The 22,446-nt window shown below is 41.2% G+C and overlaps 6 protein-coding genes across 7 annotated transcripts; 2 read left to right on the top strand and 4 right to left on the bottom strand.

Moving 5' to 3' along the window:
- Nucleotides 1–760: 760 nt before the first annotated feature.
- On the bottom strand, nucleotides 761–4,240 carry LOC106642451 (uncharacterized). Its single transcript, XM_089592584.1, has 7 exons — nucleotides 3,759–4,240; nucleotides 3,422–3,685; nucleotides 2,899–3,358; nucleotides 2,721–2,827; nucleotides 2,315–2,630; nucleotides 1,924–2,027; nucleotides 761–1,839 (listed from the first exon to the last, which is right to left on the bottom strand). The coding sequence occupies exons 1-7, from the start codon at nucleotides 4,221–4,223 to the stop codon at nucleotides 997–999; spliced, it is 2,559 nt and encodes an 852-aa protein (XP_089448710.1). The 5' UTR covers nucleotides 4,224–4,240; the 3' UTR covers nucleotides 761–996.
- A 1,499-nt stretch (nucleotides 4,241–5,739) lies between these two features.
- Nucleotides 5,740–7,045, bottom strand: LOC106643606 (Follicle cell protein 3C). Its single transcript, XM_014358818.2, has 4 exons — nucleotides 6,764–7,045; nucleotides 6,333–6,689; nucleotides 6,180–6,251; nucleotides 5,740–5,983 (listed from the first exon to the last, which is right to left on the bottom strand). Exons 2-4 carry the CDS (start codon nucleotides 6,681–6,683, stop codon nucleotides 5,873–5,875), a joined length of 534 nt encoding a protein of 177 aa, XP_014214304.1. The 5' UTR covers nucleotides 6,684–6,689; nucleotides 6,764–7,045; the 3' UTR covers nucleotides 5,740–5,872.
- Nucleotides 7,046–7,054: 9 nt separating this feature from the next.
- On the bottom strand, nucleotides 7,055–7,531 carry LOC149374549 (hydroxyacyl-thioester dehydratase type 2, mitochondrial-like). The gene has a single exon (XM_089592583.1). It carries the CDS (start codon nucleotides 7,529–7,531, stop codon nucleotides 7,055–7,057), a length of 477 nt encoding a protein of 158 aa, XP_089448709.1.
- On the bottom strand, nucleotides 7,465–8,923 carry LOC106643623 (armadillo repeat-containing protein 7). Of its 2 annotated transcripts, XM_089592752.1 has the most exons (4): nucleotides 8,486–8,923; nucleotides 8,168–8,335; nucleotides 7,853–8,022; nucleotides 7,597–7,776 (listed from the first exon to the last, which is right to left on the bottom strand). In XM_089592752.1, exons 1-4 carry the CDS (start codon nucleotides 8,592–8,594, stop codon nucleotides 7,663–7,665), a joined length of 561 nt encoding a protein of 186 aa, XP_089448878.1. In that variant the 5' UTR covers nucleotides 8,595–8,923; the 3' UTR covers nucleotides 7,597–7,662. The 2 variants fall into 2 exon arrangements, with proteins under 2 accessions (XP_014214323.2, XP_089448878.1); XM_014358837.2 differs by having other exon boundaries at nucleotides 7,465–8,022.
- A 550-nt stretch (nucleotides 8,924–9,473) lies between these two features.
- On the top strand, nucleotides 9,474–12,477 carry LOC106642460 (uncharacterized). Its single transcript, XM_014357240.2, has 12 exons — nucleotides 9,474–9,516; nucleotides 9,622–9,748; nucleotides 9,822–9,966; nucleotides 10,084–10,359; nucleotides 10,420–10,561; nucleotides 10,659–10,766; nucleotides 10,856–11,085; nucleotides 11,152–11,230; nucleotides 11,348–11,637; nucleotides 11,717–12,068; nucleotides 12,144–12,341; nucleotides 12,416–12,477. The coding sequence occupies exons 1-12, from the start codon at nucleotides 9,474–9,476 to the stop codon at nucleotides 12,475–12,477; spliced, it is 2,052 nt and encodes a 683-aa protein (XP_014212726.2).
- A 3,150-nt stretch (nucleotides 12,478–15,627) lies between these two features.
- Nucleotides 15,628–20,162, top strand: LOC106643738 (arylsulfatase B). The gene is made up of 9 exons (XM_014358995.2): nucleotides 15,628–15,767; nucleotides 15,879–16,120; nucleotides 17,286–17,445; nucleotides 17,514–17,740; nucleotides 17,821–18,061; nucleotides 18,386–18,543; nucleotides 18,615–18,906; nucleotides 19,201–19,514; nucleotides 19,660–20,162. Exons 2-9 carry the CDS (start codon nucleotides 16,001–16,003, stop codon nucleotides 19,897–19,899), a joined length of 1,752 nt encoding a protein of 583 aa, XP_014214481.1. The 5' UTR covers nucleotides 15,628–15,767; nucleotides 15,879–16,000; the 3' UTR covers nucleotides 19,900–20,162.
- Nucleotides 20,163–22,446: the final 2,284 nt, after the last annotated feature.

Below are 22,446 nucleotides of genomic sequence, written 5' to 3'. Positions count from 1 at the left end.
GTGGCCTCTAGAATTCTGAATCAGAGATTCAGAGCTTTAGTTAGAGCCTAGCCTAGAGCCGTGTACTTAATCAGTTATTTACGAAATTGATCGAAATTAAAAAGTTAACATTGTCTGTGCTATTTGCGGCAAGTTTACAATTTATCTTCTAACCGAATGTCTACCTCCAAAATTTTAAATATATAGGAGGTCGACATCCCCATAATAGAGGCTATCGAGTTCATCCTCAAGGTCGAACTTGACCTTGTCGGCGCCACGCCACAGGTGCACCAGGGTGTCGTTTTTCTCGCACATAACAACGCCACTCCTGGAAGAAGATATAACCTCGAGACTTTAGTTACGCCCGTTGTCGTTTTACTTGACTCGACTATTTGGCAACAAGCACAACTGTTCATCGTCATGTTATTATTCACGATAAATTGGAGCGGGATCGATTAATCAGCTGGGCGGCGTTGCACGAGAGCATCGCTGCCTATATATATTATATACTCCCTCACTCTTGTGGGCTGATGACTAAACTCATCATTGTTGTAACTCTCGAACCATTTTGAATTTGTGACAAACGAAACATAAAAATCGACGGCAAGTTTCCATAAAACAGTTTCGAAAAATAAATTAATTAATCCTGCATACTTGGAGGGAAATTTTTTTTTTCTTCTTAAACATAGTCAATTTAATTGTTATTTACAGTTTCTTTACCTGTAAGTAGAATATATATAAAAGAAAAAATATAATAATAAATTAGGTCCGGGAAAAAGTATTTGTCATACGACACATGTTATTTTTAATAATCATAATGTTACAGAAGTAGAAAAAGAAAATATTCCAAAAGTCAAGGACCTCTCATCATAACAAAAAAACACATGCAGTAAAGAAGAGTATGGTATGCATACTACGGTCTCACAATCGTAATTTTATGTAAAAAAAAGTAATTAGTATATATTAAACATTAAAAAAAAATGGTAACACGAACTAGTAACTAAATATACACAATATCTATTTATTGTCAATACCATACAACAATTCTTTTAACGAATCATCGTTAATGGTTTGAAGTGTGGAAAGATTACTGTTATTATCACTAAAATTTCGTTGAATATCGTTACAGTCTACCTGAACGGCACTTGGGCTACTATTTTCAAGGGTAGAAAAACAATCTGTAACATCCGAAGTTGCGTTTTCTTGACTGTTAACTGGGGAAGATAGCCTCAAGTGTTCCATTTCAGTGGAGGGTGAGGACACTCCATTTTCTAGAGGAGACATTACCATAGAAAAGAAGTCATTAGTATTGTTCAATTGATCGTTATTTGGCAATTTTTCGTAATTTACTTCATTCGCTGAAGAATCATTCCATAGATTGTTCGTGAACTCATTATTGACTTCTTTCACTGCAAAATGCTTTGAAATGCTGTCTTCCAGAATACTAGCATTGTTTCGACAATCGGTTGTTTCTTTCCACACGCTCTTTTCTTTTTTATCTTCTTCTATATTGATAACTTCGACAGACTTGGGTTCACTGTTCTTGTACTCCATTACAGCAATCGAGTCTTGACTCCAAATCCTCTGTATGAAATCATTCGTGTCGTTTGAGTCACTTTTATTGACACTTTCGTCATTGCTGTGGCCATCCTTTCTTTTCAATTCGCGTTGATCCTCGTTGCCACCAGCCACAACGTATTGACTTTCTTTACTTATTTCAGATACCTCCATGTCTTGACCTCTCTCCATTGAAGTTTCCGACGTTTCGGACGCAACTAGCGGATTTTGCGAAAAAACTCCCGGTTGCTGTACTACGGTGTCAGCAGGCTGTTGATTGCACTTGTGAGTTCTTTGACTGACCTATTAAACGTATAGTTGACCATTTTTTGTTGAACTCTTCGTTAAGTGAAAAACATGGAAAAAAAAAAAAAAAAAAAAAATTACCTTGTACCGAAAGTTTTTATCGCACGCTGCGCACTTGTACGGCATGGCACCGGTGTGGATGCGCTGGTGAACCAAATACGAGACACGCTGCCGAAAACTTTTTCCTATACATAGTGACAAACTTTTATTACGGGGTATCAGCAAGCAACATTTTTTCATTAATAAAAAACATGTGCGTGAGGTAAAGCAAAAATTGGCAAATCATGAAAGGAACCACAACTCACCGGCAATGCTGTTATATGGGTACATATTCTTTTAATAGAGCACACTCGCAAAGCTTTTTAAACACTGTTAACGCACCTAGGAGCCGTGGTGATGATAAATACGCATCACGGACAAAATAAAAAAGGTACAACAAGAAAACACAAAACAGCGTCAACCGACCCCGTACCACACGTTTCGCAGGCAAACGGTTTTTCACCCGTGTGGATCCTCTCGTGGTTGTGCAGCGTCGACAGTTCCTTGAACGACCGGCCGCAGGTGATGCACGAGTGCGGCTTTTCGTCCTTGTGGTACATCCTGTGCTTGTAGAAGGATTGCTGAAACGTGAAGGTCTTGTCGCAGATGGTACACTTGTAGGGCATTTCCCCCGAATGGAGCCTCTTGTGCTTTTTGAGGAAGTACTTTGTGGTAAATTGTTTCGAGCACTCGTCGCACTCGTACTGTTTGCCATCGTGGACTTTTAAGTGCTGAGCGACATGCTGTTCCTACAAATACGAAAAAGAAAAAAAAAAAAACATATCGTACGGGCCGTTAATACACCGTGATGAGACATATGCGAGTGAAAAAACCAATACTTTTTTAAAATTTTTCCCACAAATTGGACAATTGTAGCCGCCCTCGATGTCGGGAGCTTCGGAATCCTGTTCGTTGCCACCACTCTCCTGCTGCTGCGCATTGAGTTCTGAGTAAATAAAAATCACGTTAACCCGGCGATTCTTCGACAATATACACGTAATTGAATGTATATTAAACCTCTTCTGATCGCTGCACTGATGTTTGGGTGGGCAACCCTCATGTGCACCATGAGACTGCCCCGCATCTTAAAGACCTTGGCGCACAAGTGGCAGGGATAATTCTTCGTGGCGGTCTCGGGTGTGGTTTTCGCGTCCTTGGCCCTGATCATGTGCACGAGCTGCTTGTGCAGCGTGAGAATCGTGCGATCGGGAAAACTGAAGCCGCAAACGTCGCAGCGCTCGGTACGCTCGGCCGCCGTGAGTATCTGCGTCGACTTGACCTGGGGCTTCGGTCTCGGCGGCTCGTCCCGGGACCGCGGCGACATCGGCGGACTCGACTCCGGCTTCGAACAGTCGAACGACTCGTGATACGTTCCCAACGGCGACGCTGCGATCTGGGAGTTTTTGACGAGATCGGCCAGCCGATCGGTATGCGAGGGCGGATAATCGCTCCGCTTCGACTCCTCCGGCCAGGAGGCCTGGAAATTTCATTCGACAAATGTTGTAAGCGTTGCACAAGAACACGCATCGAGGAACATCACCGTCACCACCTGGATGAAGGACTCCTTCCCGGCCTTGTCGACCATCCCGTTCACGGTGATGACGACGTTAGCTTGAATCGGTCCACCGTCGTCCCGATCCTCCACCTCTGGGGCATCCGTCGTGGCTATCGTTTGATATATACCCGGTGGCAGCTGGTCGTGGGGATCGGCCCGGTTGATGACGCCCAGGATCTTGGGTGGCGCCGCCGTAACGTTCTGCAGGAAGATCACCTGGCCTGGTGCCTTCATTCCATTACCATGCCCCTGGGGGCCAATAAAAATGTATAATATAAAACACACAAGATCGCGCGATCAATGGAGACAATATTATACCTACCTGTCCATTACTCGCTGGTACAACGCCACTGGCGTCCTTGGTAGCGATGGACGTGAGATTCCTAAAGTTGTCGATGTCGTCGATCGGTATGTAGATGCCGCTAGTCCCGGGGTCGTCCGGGTGCCTGGCCGCGGCGTTTTCGTTGCTCCCATCGGCAGCCGTAGTCGTGCCGAGGAGCGCGCTGTTCCAGGCCTGGGCGCTTCGGACTTGGATCAACTTGGCGGCCGTCTCGGTGGCCGAGGGGTTGCTCATGGCGTGGCTGAACAGGTGTATGGTGAGCTTGTCGATGCCGAGGAGGACCTCGTTGCACACGGGACAGGCGAGGGGACGCGTGGCTACGCTGACGAGACCGGCGCGCAGGGCGTCCAGGGTCAGGAAGCCCGGCTGCGAGCACAGGGGACAGGCCAACAGTCTGGCGCACATTTTGCTCGCTACTGCCGTACTGTCGTTTTTCTTCGGCTGCATGTCTTTTTTTTTTTTTCTTTTTTCTCTGGTTCATCGACACCCAGGACATTTAATTATTTGTCCCGACCATATTGGGGGCTTTATTTGCACTTTGCATTGTTAATTTGTCCACGCGCACCACAACGGGGACGTGGGGGACTTTCTCTAACAATATCTCGCACCCATCGATGAGATCAACAATAAATTAACGGCATCCAATAATTAACACAAGGGTAATTTGTTTTTTGTTTTTTCTTCAATTACAGAAAGAGGCGCGACAGAGTGCAGTTACCGTCGTCGCAAGCTCACGTATTCTTTTGTTCGAACGATGATGTTATGATATACGTTACATCCGCGTGAAGCAGGGGGGCCGATCAAACAGATGGCTCGGCACGCACACGCGTCACGAATACACATGATCATTATTTATCCACCGGAGCGCAACCGAAAATTCCTCGGGGCTACATTTTCACCCGAGCCGAGCACCACTTTTATAATCGTTTTCCAACGCCTCAGCCTTTTTTTTCCTGCGCGACAGTGGACCCCCGAACCAACTGCCCGGTCCGCCAAAGCTCATCTGGCTTCTCGTCCGGTATATATCCCTCCGAGAAGTTTTTGCAGTACAACATCTACGTTGTACATGTGTTATTTTCGGCGCCGCTTATTACTTGTACGAAAGCTCGAGCGGAAAGCAAGGAAGACAGAGAGAGAGAGAGAGTTAGCTATCAAACTCCGGGCGCGTAGTACACGCAATAGTTGTCGCGTAAGAGTACGTTTTATTGCAAGTGGTGCTAGATTGTTTATATACTTTTATGCGTGAGAAATTTGGAACGGGATCGTTGATCGGTTGACAGATAATTGAACAAGTACCGCATTATTTTTCGCTGATGGCCGGACGTGGGTAGCTTTGCCGCGAAGTTGACAGATTTTTGCGGCCATCGAGTGCGTAAGTATGACCCTCTTGAGATTTTTTTTTTTTTTTTTCAAAAGCGCGTGAGTGTGTGCGAGGCACGTTCTAAATACGAAGAGGAAAAAAAAAAAGAAAGATGTGACGGTTCTACGTATTCTTGGCCGCTGGTGCCGTTTAGCTGGGCCGCGGAGGGATGCTCTTCGTCTGTGGCTATAATTAGAGGCTGAACCGTTTTGGAGCTTCGGTGCGCGCGTTTATGTATTTTGTTCAACAGATTTGCTACCGGAGAGCAGAATGAAATGAAATAGGAAAAAAAAAAAAAAAAACACGAGCAAAACGCAAATTACGAGTGCATTTTGCGGCATGACTGATTCCTTTTTTTCTTTTCCCTTACCTTACACGATATGTGTATGTGTACGCTTATAAAATTGGAAACGACTAGTGTTGGTGTAAACGATGCATGCGAATTATTTTCAAATGTTTTTTACAACTCTTTTTTTTTTTTTTTCTTTCATCAAGAGATAACAAAAATATTCTGATTAGTGAAAGTGCGCATGTAATTTGTATGGAAAAATCGTTATAGATCGGTTGAATTTAGAAAACTAGGTTTTAGAAAAGATTTTCGTTTATTTAGACAAAATCGGACGTCAATGTGTATATGTATGTATATATTTCATTTTTTTGTTTCTTCATTGAACCTTACTTCCACACGTTTAGTATAAAAAATAATAATATGTGTTCTAGGTAGACAGGACTCGGCTTATACGTGAGGACACTTGTATGAATTGCCATCTTTGCAGCAGTATTCACGTCCGGCAGACAGATTCGTGTTGATCCATTCATTCTTGCAGTTTCTAATGAACAAATGTGCCTGGACAAATAATACAAATTGTCAACTAACGACTCTTGAAATTTTTTTGTTAAATTGACTATTTTTTTTTTTTAATTTAAAGATTTCTCAAGAAAAAAATGAAAATTCGAATATTGAAGAAAACACTTAATAAGTGTAAGAAAATAAAATATGCTCGATTTATAGTATTTAAGGAAAGTTAAAAATATTTACTCACTTTTTCTTTAAAACAGTTTCTATCTATAGATGCACACAAGATGCTTGAACTTTTGGGTAAGTATTTTACGATCTGCAAAATTAAAAATCGGTTATTCTGTGAAATGTTTGGGAATAATATAATTAGGACTGGTAATTATGAACAATTACTTACATTTTCCAAGCATTTGTGCATGCACAATTTGTTGCCGGCGTTTGTACATGGAAATTTTTCAGGTTGCTCGAGAAGAAGGGATGGATTTTCTTTAGGCTGCTCCTTGGTTCCCTTGTTGAATTGACCACTTAAAAATACTCCACAGGAGCACCCAATAGCAGTAGCTGCTGTAGTTGTAGTTGTTGAAGTTGTGATTGTGTCAGTAGATGGAGGTGGAGGAGTCGAAGGCAGATAGATTTCAGTCGTTAATTCATTACTGGTAGCACTTTCCGATATCACGTAATCTTCGATGGCATGCACAAATGTACATGCCGTTAATATAAATAGATACACAGAATAAGTGAAATACATGATAATCTGCAAAAGAACACAGTATAGTTCAAATAATTAATTGATCAATGTGTAGTTCAAAAAGTAGCCAAAGTACCTACTGTACTGGTCAAAGAATGTTTAAGCACTGGTGTGTCGAGCACAACAGATTTTCTCGAGTCTCATTCTTGCTTAATCCTTCTACAGGTAGTTGTTGAACGAATGACGAAATCAATTAGTATTAAAAGAAGAGTGCTGTACTTGCAAAATTCTAAAAGTCTGATGTAATGTTCACATTCACATGTACCTTAAAGACCTACTTTTTATATTCACAGTTTTGTCGATGTAATCTAAATTAAATTAAAACTTTCACAACTCAACTAATAAAAATTTAACTTGGTATAATAAATAACCTATTTTGTAAATACAATCTTTTTTGTTTTATTCGGATTTGTGACTAATTTCGCTTCACCTTCCATGACCACTCGCTCGGAATTCGCCACACAAGTATATTTGCATTTAACTATTTTTCTGACAGAGGTGATTTCCACGGAAATCTCAACAGTGTCCCCAACATAGCAAGGTTTTGGATATCTTATGATCTGTTCCACGACAACTGTTCCAGGTCCAGGCAACTTGGTGCCAAGAATCCCAGATAGCAGCCCATTCAAAAATGCTCCATGAACAATGTTTCTTGTAGAATGGATGTGAATAGGGTTGTAGTCATTGGTCAGTTTCGCAAATCCAAGAACATCGTCTTCTGTTATCGTTCTTTGGATGGATACTCTGTTGCCAATTTTAAGATTTTCCAGAATGCTGCTCGTTGCATCGGATCCAGACGACACTTTTGTGCAATATTTTTTTGCAGATGCAAGCATTGTGCGCAACATCTTTGTTTTTCTCATTGCTTCACACTTGAATAATGAAACTTCTTACTAAGCAATACTTGACGAGCTTGTACTTGCTGCTGTGTCTGTAGATGCAAAATGTTGTTTTTTTTTACTGTTGCTAGTTTCCAAGCTTACACTTTTACCGGCACTTGTATCGAAACTTGTACTTGCTCTATTAAGTCTTTGTTTTTTTGGATTTTCGACAGTAGTTTCAATAATCCTCTTGGCAGGCGTTGGAGTTTGATCTATATTACAAATAGTTTTCAAAAAAATATTTGCTAAATTCCTAATGCGTGGATTTGTACTTTTAGATAATACCACCATATGATTAATATTTTCACGCGATGCAATGTTTTGCCTTGAATCTGGAGTATCCAAATATATCAAAGTTGTTATTGCTGACAATACTATTGACTCTCGATTACTGGATAGCAGAGAAGAAATTAATTTAACTCCACCGATTCTCAAAATATATTCTCTGCTCAGTGGTTCTGTAAACAAGAGAGATAAGTAGCACTTGACAACACAGTTTATTTGTGTCATATACGGTACGACGTACGACTGGTACCAGTCGTACCTATACATATAATGGAAGCTACGTGAATGTGTAGGTAATTATGAATATGTATCACTAACCTAAGCATATATTGCAGATCCCAGCAATGGCAAAGGAAACAATCTTTTTATTTTTTTCCTCTAGCCCAGAGAAAAAGAGGTCAAGGACCTTAAGTCTCCAGAGATATTCGTAGTTGACCGGATCGTACGCAAAATTGGCCAAATTGGCTATCACCTGCTCCCTGGCTTCTAAAAATACACCACAAACATGACATAACAACGACACCCACTAAATCTCACCACAAACTTCTCGTTTCTACATCTCTTGCAAGCTTCAGCTACACTTAAATCAAATAGAAGAAGTACATCTGTGTACAGCAATAAACGAAAAAGCAATACCTTGGATTTTCGTCGCGTTGTATTCGTTGACTAACTGCTGAAGAAACGAGAAGCGTCCGACCCCATGTTTCCCAGTCTTCTTTATCAGCTGCTTCTTGGTCGAGAACATCGCGATTTATTCAGATTTTCCACCGATGTCATTTCTATCTCTATCTATCTCTTTCCCTTTTTCTCTGCACGTGCGCCTTTCGTTCCCTTACCCTTACCCTTACCTCTTGTACCCCACGCGAACACAACAAAATAGCTATCCTTTTGGATGGAAAATTTGTGCAGTTATTGCAAAAAAAAAATATTTTCCCTACACCCTCTGCGAACAGAAAACTCACGAGTATTTAGTTTCACGGTTAACTATATTTTATTGAGTTGTTTACGATTGTTGCTCAAACCACCCGCACTCTGCGCAAATAGACATAATTAAAGAAGCAGTAGCGGTACGAATTTGCCCTCTGTTTACATAACATTATAACAAATGTGTGGGGGTGGATTCGCGTGATACGTGGTGCCACCTGCCGTTGATAATGTCATGGTCTGTATTATCGATAGATCATGCATCTAATTAAGTGAACAAAATTTAAACGTGAATTCAAAGAGTTTGACAGATCAATTTTTAATTCTCGTTTCTTGGTGGATTATTCATTATTTTTTTGTCTGTTCCGAATTATAAGAAGCTAGATCTTTGCATCGATTTAATTTAACGGATTTACGGTTGCTCGTAACGCTACACGCACTAGTTTCGAACGATTTAAATATTTACTCATCGTCTGACATAAAAAAAAAAAAAAATAACGCCAGTAAGCCACGGGTTTTCCTGTAAAGTGCGTGGAAGTTTTGTTAAAATACTTAAAAGTAATATATAGTACCGGTTCATTTGTAAATAACGATAGATTTTTCAATAACTGTGTAATTATAGTGAGCATACGTACGTAAGTTGCGAAGAAAAAAAAAAAAAAAACGAGTGAAGCGAAATAAACAAAACAAATTTTCGAAGATGGAATACTTAAACAGCTCGCAGATATCCGAACAGATGACTCGTAAGTGCTTAATACAATAATATTAATAATGTCAGTGTAGTGGGCGAGGTTTTTTTTTTTTTTTTTTTTTTTTATTTATTTCTCATTTTAATGCTTTTTCAAAAGTTTACGAGAACAAAATCAAAAGTTGGAAAGATAAAATTAGGGCTGAGCTGAAAATCCGACAAAACCTCAAAGAAAAGCTCAGTGAGGCGAAAAAGAGAGAAGCCACGCAAATATTGATGTTGGAGAGGTAACTTTAATAATTAAATGGATTGAAAAAAAAAAAAAAAATTTGAAGCCATTGAAAATGTTGAATTTTCCAGACTAGACGAGTATGAGGAAATTGTGACTAAACAGCTTGAATTGGCCGAGAAGATGGAAGACAGTGAATCAGTAAAACAATTAGCCGTAATAGAAAAATACGAGGGCATGCTGCGAGAGCAGCAGCAAGTTTGGGCTCAATATGAGGTGTGTCTAAAATCATTCCGTCGGTCTCGAAAGCTTTTTTTTTTTTTTCTAAGTATATTATTCGATAAATTAGTTTTTCGATTATTTACGAGTTGCTTTTATTTTTCTCGTTTTCAGGAAGAGTACGAACAGTTGCCGCTGGCCCAAGAAAGACAAAAAGCCGAGCTCCGCTTACTGAAAGTCAGCATACAAAACGACCTAGTTATTTACAAGCTCAACGAAATCAACAAAATGATAAAGTTGGAGGAAAAAGTTAACAGACGGCAGGAACAGCTCAAGATAATAGAGCTTGCAAAGCTGTATCTCGATCACAAGAAAAAGGAACGGTATTGCTCCGAATTGATTTCTACAATACAACACCTCAAGCTCGAGGAGGAAAATTTGAAACAACAGGTTGGTTACAACTATACTATATTGTTTATACTCATTGATTCATGTTATTTAATTTCGAAGGTAAAAGACGCGGAAAGACAAGCCGAAGAAACGGAGAGATTGAATCCCACAACCAGCAAATCGATAAAATCTCAGCAGCTGCCAAAAGTCGATCTCTCCTGTTTCATAATTCGAAGGGACAACAATAATTACAACAATTACGGTGCGCTCGTCAACCTTTGATGAAAAATTCGGTTTTTCATTGATTTTTCGCTGTCGTTGCTTGTGCTTATCACAGTTTTTAAATTATCTGCCAATAGACACAGTTTCGATCAATTCCTATATACTGGAGCAAGAGTACATGAACGTCGAGGAGCCGGCTAGTCAATCGTCTCAACCCGAGCAACAGTTCCAGCACAAAAAATTTGGTAAAACTAAACAAAATGCTACTATACGAGGGTGGCATTGTAAAAGTATATTGCACCTGTGATTTTTAATGATACTATACCCTATACAGTAGGTGAAAGTCAAGAAAGTAATTTCGAGTCGATGGATTTAGACAGAGCAACGAAGCGACCCGATGGGCAACAAAATACATCTACGGGTGGGGGAACAATCCACGAGTCGAGGATGGATGTCGATGAAACGGAGACCGACAATCAAGCTGCTGATAAATCGAAGCAGCCGCGGTTGAACCACGTAGCGAGCGTCAAAAATTTTGAGCGCCACGGCGAGTCAAATTCACACGTAAGTGCACCCGTAAGTTTTTTTGCATACTGCATAAGCTCTAACGTGAAAAAAATCTCATTGCAGATTCATTGTAAAAAATCGAGCCAGGAAAGCCAACCGGAAACTCATGCCAACGAAAAGAGAGAGACTCCACAAAAACGAGGTAGAGTACAAGAGTCAGCAATTTATTATTCGTCGCACCTTTTTCATTTCCTTCTCCCGAATGAAATCAAAGCACACAACGCTTGGGTAAAGGTCGATTGAAAAACTTTTATTGCAGTGAATCAGCGAAAATCGTCGCAAGAAGAAGCGCCAAACAGTAGGGGCTTCGTCAGAGTCCCCGAGGAGCGCATCAATTACTCGAGCCCCTACCACCCCGTTCAGGAGAGGCCCGTGCCCTCACCCGCTAAATTGCAAAAACAATCTTTCGAATCGCCCCAACAGCAGCATCAAAGAGAATCGTTTTCAAGAACCGACGCGAGAGCGATCTTCAACAGCAAAGACCTTGCGAGACTTCCGCAAGCGAGTCCTGGAGCCAACAGGCCACAAATGTTCAAGCTGAACGACAGTGTTAGTAATTTCGAACAGCAGTAGGAAGAAAAATGTATTTGCATCTCAACTAATCACACGGTTTTATTCGAATCTATAGCTGCCGCATCAAAACCAAACGCCTAACGTCCAGGCAGCACCGGTTGCACAATCGTCCCGAGAATCGTCTCAGAATACCAGTGCTCTGTTGGATGCGCAAATGCCGGGGCGTCCGAGCCCGATACCACAACAGAGCTTCGTTTTTATGGACAACCAACAGCAGCAGCAGCACCAACAACAACAACAAATGACATCCAATATTAACAGCCCAAGCATCGTGACCAACAGTATGCTGAACATGACAATGAACTCTTGCGACGTAAACATGTACGCCGACAACATATCGGCAATCTTGGGCAGCGAGATCACAGAGCCGGGTGGTAGTTTCGAGCTCGTACGGCGTTTGTATGGAGGTGAATTTTTTTTTTTTCCAAATGATTTCCTTTTTTTTAAATTGTATTTGACGTTTCCGTGTTGATTGTTTAAAGACTCGGACTTGAATTCCGAAGCGAGCGATCTGGAGTACGACAAAATGATGGAAAAGTTATTCTCGCCCATTCCATCGAAAGCAAAAAATCAGCCAGAGCAGCAGCAGCAGCAACAACATCGACCGGGGCACGCGATGAGCCAAGCGTCTCGGATCAGTTTGAATAGCAATGTTCCGATCTCGGAATCTCAAGAACAAGGTACACGAAATTTTCTTACGATTGATTTTAAATAGAGAGTGGTGGTACAGTTTTCCGTTTTTTTTTTCCATCAGAAAAAAGTTTTGCGCTCACTGGATTCAAGAAATCAACAAAGACAGCAAAATCTTTGTTCTGATGACACGCCAACTACTGTGAAAATTTTCTTTGGTATTAAGTTTAAAAGATAAAGTATCTTGTGAAAGTTGAATAATAATCATAAATAGTATTGCCAAATGAATTAAACAGTCACAAGATTCAATTAAGACTGACACAAGTAGGTACTTTAAATACATTTAATGGGACAGTAATGATATAACTATAAGAATAAACACCCTTAAACACGTGTGTATTGCCCTTTCATTAGTGGCTCCATTGATATGATGAATTATAATGTTCTTTCTTCAACTAATTATTTAAAACAATGTACGACTTGGTCATTTTAATAAAACGAAAAAGAAAAACTTATCAACCATCCCCATAGGCTTGTAGAGGAAGTAAGTTATATGACTAGCATGTTCAACGCAATGCCATCGTTCGTGAACGACGAATAACCATTACCATCACCCTTTTCTCGTCAAGCGACAATTGAATGAAAAAAATGATGAAGGAAGAAGTAAAACAGCCGGTCCGCGGCTAAGCGAGAGCCACCCGCACGTGGAGGCTCCGTCACGATCTTTCCGAGTTTTTTCAATGAGACGGTAGTCGGAAGCAGACGCGGCACGTCAATAACAATAATACATACTTACATGTGATCCACAGCCACCGTTTTAGATTAAATTAGTCGCTTCGGTAAGACGAGACGCGTGGCGATGCCGATTTTCCCTTCAACTCTTCGCTCATCGCAATGTTAAGTGTTCGCGTATGTGTGCAGCGCGTGGCAGCTTTTACATGTACTCTTATATTCTCTTCCTTTTTCAAAATACTCGTAAAAATGCTCATTTACGTACCACACGACACTGAGAATATCCTTATTTCGAAGAGCATCGAAGAAAAACCAAAAAAACTTGTAGGAGTTAAGAAAATATTCACTATAATATAGAACAAAGAATATTTCAGTGTTGAAACACGACAACATTTCGTTACATCAAAATCATCGTTTTCTCGTTTGAAATAAATTTACCCTCGTGTTTATCATAGTTGACGGCACAAACATTAATTCACAAAGAAGTGTACAGGCATGCACTTATACATATACACATTAAACCAAATTGGAGGACACTCTATTTTTGTACACCTCCCATCATGCAAAAGCAAAGAAAGGAGAGATGTTTGTGAAGGATGCTCTTTCGAAATACAAATACTATTTTTGTTTTGTTTTTGTAATTTGCAAACTACGCCATTTTCTTAATGCGTGCCATCACCCCCTTTGCTCTTGTATGAAGCCTTGGGCTGCCGTTCCGGAGAGATGAGATGGGCTGCCTTGGAGCTTACATACCCTGTACATGCACGCGGGTGTAAGGAACGAACAACGCAATCTAGAAAAAAGATCAAGGAAAAACAAAGGTGGTGCAAAAACAGGGGGAAACAACGACCTGGCGCGCATGAGTATACTTCGCATCAACGTCGCATGGCTTTTACCGTATCCTCCTTCACGGCGCATTCCTCTTTAAATTGAAAGTATCGTGCGACACTTTGAATTTCTCGGGCACGTGTATCCGCGCTTTCAAAAACAACTTTGCATCCAAAATCCGATGGGCAATGACTTTTTTCCCAACATTCTTTACCAGAGCAAACAAAACAAAAAATCATCGCAGTTGGCTCACTTGTAACTACAATCATTTTAAACTAAATGTTTTTTATTTTTTTTTATTTACACGTGAACGAGATCCAACTGCACGTATAGTTGTAAAATTTCAAAGCCCAACCGCTTCAAGTAGAAATAAAAGTCTTACCCTAAAATTAAAACGTATAAAATTTTACAGTTTTGATAAAACAATTAAATGCACTCGCGTTAACAAGAACACGCAAAGAAGCCTATTTTCGATAATCTCAATCGAAGAGAACAAAAAGGAAAAAGAAAAATTTGCTCTCATTAGGAAAACAATAATCCTCCAGCTGCTCGAGTCGTGAAAGACATCAAAACGAAGAAGGCGAGCGTCCCTCGTAAAACTTTTCCTCTCCTATACTTACAAGTGCATAGCTCCTCCCGCATATTGTATTTATCGTACACTCGTTCGTTGGAGCGGCACCTTCGCCAAATGGTCGACGCGTGCCGTTGGACCATAAGTATATAGGTGCATAAAAAAACGCCCAAGCACCATTGACGACTTTTCTCGGAAAACCGCCGTTCCCTTGCAAAAGTCGGTCGGATCACATCAACGCGGAAATACTCTGTATCAACCCCCCTCCCTTTTTTTTTCTTCTTCTTCCAACCCCCGCTATGTCTCTCTCCCTTCCTCCCTCGGCAAGGCGATTAATTTTTCATTCATATTAATTAGCGCGACTATCCAAGAGAGATAGAGAAAGAGAAATATACACATATATATATATATATATATATATACATATTTACAAAGGAAGCCGTGACTCTAATGAGAGCTAATACCGCGGCGTCGACGATGATAAATGCATTCCCGTCTTGATAAATGGACATTTCTCTCTCCCCGGGTACCCGATGATTGCTGAGGGGGGGCTTACTTAGCGAGGAGCTTTTCCAAAGGTATACAGGGCTACATTCACCCAATTACAGCGTCTCACTCGAGAGTTTCGCCAGCAGCTCCAATTACTCATTTGTATCGCTGCATCGCGAAACGTGTGTATAAATATACATATATTTTGGCACCAACTTATTAACAAAAAACAAAAATGTACCCTTTGATTTGCACTTATTCCGATCGGTTTTTATAAAAAACGCCAACACGCGCTTTTGTCGCGAGGATGGTACACGCCCCCCCCCCCCAACTTTGTGCGTATCAACCCGCATGACATCCGCGAAGATTTGGGTGTCCGACCCACGTGTATGTACACTAAACACTTATACGGCGGCCCGTCCCTTTTTTTTCCAGCTTATGGTGCCTATATATACACACAAGTCGCGCGTCTCCTCCTCTTACTGTTGTTCCTATTTTACCACCGCGTCGTCGTTGCTGATGGTTTCTTTTTTTTTTTTCTCTTGGTCCGTCGTGTCGCTCCGTATATATAGGTATATGTATATATGTGCACATCGGCGTGCTTACCCATTCATGCGTTGCACTGGAAAAAAAGGGGATGGACGGAGGGACGCGGCTGGTATATAAAGGCCGATTGACCGGCCGCGGGGCTTTTCAGTTCGGACGGGAGTCAGACGTGTACTTTGGGCAGCTGCTCGGAGGTGCGAGATGCGCTCGGTCGGGCGCCACTGTATAACTACCCTTTCGCCGATCAAGTTTCATCGATTTGATTAGGAAAAGCCGAGCACGCGATTGGGATTGCACGAGGCGTGTGCAGGTACGTGGTTCTATTTTTTTTTTTTTTTTTTTTTTTTTTTTCATGATTCGTATGAAAAAAGATAAACGATCGCGAAAACGCTCATTCCATCCGATTTTCGGTTTTCATCAGTAGAAATCTCGGACGAGGGGAACGAGGCAAAAGGTGGCCGATTCGACAAGGAGAGACGAAATAGAAGCAACGAGCCCAACGAGAGACGCTTCGGGTATAATATAGGACCGGAGCGAGTAAGGATGATGCGGAGGAGTCGTCTCATCTTCGGGATGCTGGCGATCGCCGGGGGACTCTTGAACACGGCGATCGGCCAATTCGACTCGCCGCCGCACATTATCGTCTTCATGGCCGATGATCTGGTAAGTGCGACCATTCGATTCGATGTATATACTCCTTTATTATGCTACTATATACCATTATCAAGTAATTTTTTTTCTTTCTTTTTTTGCTTTTTTATCCTCCTCTGACCAACGGGTCTCTGAACTCTCGTTAACGGGGCCGCAGTTATGTTACGTCGCCACGGCTTATTTAATTACCCCATGAAGAAACGACCGCTAGCTTTTTATCGTCGTTGTTTGATCACTTGCGTGTCGCAAGCTCTTTTGAACAGTTGTTTTTTTGTTTCGTTCTAACTGCAAATAATAAGTATTTGTGCATATTACCCTTGAAAAACCAAAGTACCGACTTGTAACGTCATCCGTCACCGATTTCACGTATCGTAGAGATCGGTAACAAACATTAAAAACAAAAAAAAGAAGAATTTTCAAAATAATCTTTCGTTTCTAATACAAAATCGCAATGAAATTTAACGCGCTCGATTGCCAATAAATCGGTAAGCTACGGCACGGTACCGGTTTACCGAGATCTAGCGGTGGGTGGGTACACTCTTCCGTTTTTTTTTTTTTTTCATTTTCAATTCAGCCAATCATGCTAATGATGAAAAAAAAAAAAGACGGGAAGAAGGAATTAAATTAGATATATTATAAGATGGCTGATGTGAGAGAAAAAAGTCCAACAATTGAGGAACAAGAAGAGAGAGAGATGAGTAAGTCCGCAATAATAGGCACTGGTGGACAGCGTACGTGCGGCTGTTATTTCCGCCTCGCTCTTTTTTTTTTTTTTTTCCATAATACTTAATCCAATGTAATCGCATTGCTGCAACGGCAGCACAGCGGCACACAGTATATACACACAGCTACGACAGAAAGGCCAGCGCGTCTTGAATTAATGTAGTCATTAGTTGAGACAATTACGGCAGCTAACGCGCCGTCTCTCCGTATACTGCTGATGGTCTTGAATTTCTGGGTGCATTCTATGTACACGTTGTACACACACCCATGTACATCGACACAGTCGCCGATTTCTGACTCATATATTATGATGTGTACGCGCGTGTCGTACACTCGACACCACGAAATAACAACTGAAATTCCAAATACGTGTCGAATTTCATGCGCGCAGTTATTTTTTGTAAATTGAAAACAAACAAAAAAAAAAAACAAAAAATTTTCTAAAATTCCAAAGGGCTGGAACGACGTGGGTTTTCATGGCTCGACGCAAATACCGACACCGAACATCGACGCCTTGGCCTACAACGGGATCATTCTGAACAAACACTACGCGCTGCCCTCGTGCACGCCAACCAGGGCGGCTTTTCTCTCCGGCAAATACCCCATAAGGATGGGTGAGTGCCGAATATTGCTATAGATAGAAAAAATAATAGCAACGATAATAATGACGATGGTGAAAAAGGTATGCAAGGAGCCGGTATACTGGGAGGTGAGCCCCGGGGGATTCCCTTGAACGTGCGCATTCTGCCCGAGTACCTGCAGGGCCTCGGCTACGACACGAAACTGATCGGCAAGTGGCACGTTGGTTACCACACGCCGAGGCACACGCCCACTCGCCGCGGCTTCGATTACTTCCTTGGTTTTTACAACAGCTACATCGGTTACTACGACTACCGTTACCTGCAGGGTGTGAGTGTCTTCTTTTTTCGCCAAAATAATAATAATAATGTTTCCTCCTTATTGGAAAATAAACCAACCAACGACAACAGAACATGTCGGGCTTCGACATGCACGCCAACGAGAGCCCGGCCTACGGGACCGAGGGCCAGTACGCGACGGACCTCTTCACCGCGACGGCCCTCGAAGTGATAAGCCGGCACGACGTGCTCAGACCGCTCTACCTCCAAGTTTCGCATCTTGCGCCCCACGCGCCCCTCGACACGCCCTACTACGGCATCGACAACGACGAGTTTTTGCACATCGGCGAGTCCAACAGACGAGCTTACGCCAGTTAGTACTCGGTTCCATACACATACATATTCACACACGTATACATTAAGTTTCGATTTCATTGTTACCGATCATCAAAGATCGTTAGTCACGGCTGGCTTTTGTTTTTTCTTCCACCACTTACGCGATCCGGTACCAGTACCAATGATCGATGATCACGATGATCGTTATACTTTGTTATTATCCTCATTAATAGCTCCACTTATATATAGACGCGTGGATCGAGATATCGGTATAATTGCTCGATTGTGCCCGTAATGCCCTTTCGGCTAGCTGTGCCTATTACGTAACATAATCTGACATCCGTGCGTTGAATCGGCGCAGAGATGGTGGCGAGGCTGGACGAGTCGTTGGGCCGGATAGTGTCGTCCCTGGGTGACAAGGGCATGCTGAGGAACTCGGTGATCGTGTTCATGAGCGACAACGGGGCCGCGCCGATCGGCAAGTTCCGCAACTTTGGCTCGAACTGGCCGCTCCGAGGGGTAAGTGGTTGGCCCAAAAACCTGGTGGGTATGTGAAAAAAAAAAAAAACAAACCTTTTGTTGCCCTCCAGACCAAGTACACGCTGTTCGAGGGCGGGGTGCGCAGCGTCGCGGCGATCTGGTCGCCTCGGCTGATCAGCACTGCCAGGGTCTCGGACCAGCTGTTCCACGTGACGGATTGGCTTCCCACGCTGTACTCGGTGGCTGGCGGTGATTTGCGCGATCTCGGGCAGATCGACGGCGTCAACCAGTGGGACGTGTTGAGCATCGGGACCGGCCACGTGCGCGATCGGCTGCTACTCAATATCGACGAGGTCACCAGGACCGAGGCCGCCATCTATCAGCGCTTCAAGTTCGTCAGAGGTGAGCAACATGTGTACCTTTTATCTTTTATTCCTTTTTTTCTTTTTTTTTTTTTTTAAATAAATACACGAATGTTAAAATAAAGTGCATGATCGGTACGGTCCGAATCTTTATTTGTTCCCGCGACGGTAACGCGAAAACCGGCACTACAAATTTCAAAACCAAAGCGTACTTTTTTTCCAAACGATATAAATTAGATCTTTTGGATGGAAATCGATATTTTACACAATGGTAAGACGTTGTAATTGATCGATGGAAGAAAAAAAAAACAAAAAAAACGACGATCGTTCACAGGGTCGCTGTTCCGCGGGTACTACGACAACGCCGAGGGGGAGACGGGCCGCGGGCGTAACGCGCCGATCTACAACACCACGAGGATCCTGAAGAGCGCGGTGTCGGACGCCATACGCGAGCACCTCGGGGTACCGGTGACCCAGGAAAGCGGCATGTGGCACCTGCAGTCCCAAGCGACCGTACTCTGCCGGCCCAACATGACCAATCCGCACTACACCAATCGCTACTACGCCTCGTGCAACGAGTCCGAGTGCCTCTTCGATCTGAGCGTCGATCCCTGCGAGACCAACAACATCGCCAAGAGCTACCCCAGAGTACGTACACGCATCCTGTATACGTGGTTTCCCATTTTTGTTCCACAATCTCGTCACAGGGAACAGCATCCCCCTTTTTTGCGCACGTATGCCTTGCAATTATGGAGACAATGACAAAAACGCTCGTTGTGACTTTGTTGCTTAGTGGGTGGCCGAGCTGGATCTGCTGATAAAGCAGTACAACACCGTGAAAATCCCGCAGCTGCGACTACCGGTAGATTACCGAGCCGATCCCAAGTACTGGAACTACACGTGGCAGCCGTGGCTGGACCTGTACGATAGCTACTACAGCTCGTACAACGCCGGGGCGGCCATAGGCACGGTGGCCGTGTGCGCCCACGTGGCCCTGTTTCTCGTGATTGTCGGCTTGCGCGTCTTCATCTGACTTCGCGACAACCCAACTTCGGCGATCCACCGGTGCGAGTTTTGCGGCTGCCGAGGGGAACGCGATGCTGATGACGATGAGCGCGAGGAGACGAGCGTCACCGATGCCAATCCCACGAGAGTGCATCAGGCATCGGAGCGCCGAGCGAGCGGTTGAGCCGATCCATAGGACTCTCTTGTTGCATGGCGTTTCATCGCAAAGGCGTGAAGAATCATTGGTGCGCGACTACAAAATGCTGCGTGGAAAATCTGGGCGATAATACTCGTCGCTACATGTCATAGGTTTTTCTTTTTTTTTTTTTTTTTTTAATTTATGGCAATCGATTCCCTTGCTTTAAAATTTGTTTAGATTTTTTTTTTTATTATTATTATTTGTAGTTACTAGTATTTAATTTTTTTACACGTATTTGTATTTAGATGGATGTAGGTAATTTTTTTTTTTTCGCGGTGTTGAAGAGTTTTTGTGTTTCGTGGTTGTGTGAAATAATTACATATGCGTAAAAATAAATCTGAGGTTTTTAAAGACAGATCATTCCGTCCGGTTAAATATGTAGGTTTAGGAGAATATACGGCTGACGCTCAATCGTTTTATTACTGATAAATAAATCAATGCGTTTTTTTTTTTTTTTTTTTTTTTTAGTGAATATTATTACTATAATTTTTTTTTTCAACTAATGTACATATAAAATTATTTATAATACTTATATTATTTATGAAATAATTTTCTGTATGTATTATAGAACATTTTGTTTGTTTTTTGGAGATACTAATGAAAGTAACTTTACAAATAATATAAACTATTTTTGTCATACAAGCATAAATAAAGTAATACTAAATAAATTTTTTTATATACACCAAATTTTGATTATTAGAGAAATAATTATTTTACCATCGTAAACTTGAAGTTTAGAATAAAAGTGATAAGTAAAGAATTTTTTTAATTCTGAAATCTTCCGTAGAAAAATTCCATTATTGAACTACATATCATACGTGACAGATTATTGTCAAATTAAAAAAAAACCTTGGATAAATAGGTAAGTCAAGGAATATTATAAATATAAAGATAAACAGGATAAACATATAAGGATAAACAGATTTATTTTTCATTTAATGTACTAACGCTACAATTCTTTTAGGCCTTGTGGGTTCAATATTAGTATTATTAAGTTTAGAAATACGTAGTCATGCATATGCACACTAATCGAGATGTATATTGAGAAATAGTACAGTATGACCCAAGGCCCAAAAAGTAAAGAAAGTCTTAAATCGTCCGAGTATTGTCGGATATGGCGAAGCCAAATAAACGACTCCGGCTGTGGGTTGCATACGATCTTTCGGGCCATTGTGTGATTGTGACGAAAAATATAAAATAAGTAGCCAAAACAAGTAATTTAACAATACCTTTAATGCTGTTGTATGGATTACAGTTAAAAAAGTTTTTTCTTAATAAATTTTATAGAGTAAAGGAGTACTAGAAGATTCATGTTTGTTCGTGATTGGTGCAGTAATTACTTTATCAATAACTTAACATTGAACATTTATCATACTGAGGTAGCTGGTAAAACCGAAAAATTTGGCACTATCGTATATATTTACTACAACATGAAGTTTAAATTTATTCCATGGTCATACTGTACGTTTTGTAGCAGACTACCAGCACATGATAAATTTTAGCTTGAAAAAAAAAAAAAAAAAAAAAAAAATAACAATAATAATTACTATACAGATTATAACTTAAACTAAAAGACAAATTTTTTTAACGTCACATTCAGTAACCTAGAAGTTGTCGAGTAACCAGTTTCCTTAACATATTTTTCATAGCTTCCAATAAATTTCATAAATACAATTATTGAGCAAAGAACGTCCTACGCCTTAGAATTATAATTTATTATATATAAAGTTATTACGAGTGACAGTTGTTAAAAAAAAAAAAAATTTTGTTCGTACCGTTTTACCAGGCCTTTAAAATCTGATATACTATTAGGGTCTAGCAAGCTCAAGTTGAACATCAGAAGGGCGATTAAATTTTCAAGTATGTAACGATATTGATGATATTTATTTTAATCAACTAAATACTTACTTATTTTTTAATAAAATTATATAGTGATATTTAAAATATTTTAAGACATTACAAACTAAATTGACTACTATAATTTGAAAAATAAAAAAAATTGACTTTCAGATTACATTAAATTTATGCTAACATCACTTCAATCAAGTCTAACTATTAATAAGATGATTTGATCGCCACATCACACAAATTTCATTAATATTAATTTGCAAATTTTATTAACCACTGAAGGTCAAACTTGAACTTGCGAGACCGCCTGCCCTCACACGTGTGTACTTAGATTAACATTGTCCAGGGCACGTAATCACGTAAACGAAGAAATCATCACTCCCTTGTTCCATCACGTGCACACTATAACGGCATATGCACGTGTGCGTTTGCTAATAAAAAGTAAAAAATGAAAGTGACATTTATTCTGACTTTATTGATTCCACCTTTTTTGGCTATCATCGCCCCTTCGAGTATTGATGACTACAT

The sequence above is a fragment of the Copidosoma floridanum genome, unplaced genomic scaffold (genome assembly GCF_036245765.1).
Source record: "Copidosoma floridanum isolate Cflo_tuat_1 unplaced genomic scaffold, Cflo_Japanese_pri ptg000019l, whole genome shotgun sequence".
Classification (NCBI taxonomy): Eukaryota; Metazoa; Arthropoda; class Insecta; order Hymenoptera; family Encyrtidae; genus Copidosoma; species Copidosoma floridanum.
This window is presented reverse-complemented; position numbering and strand designations above follow the sequence as displayed.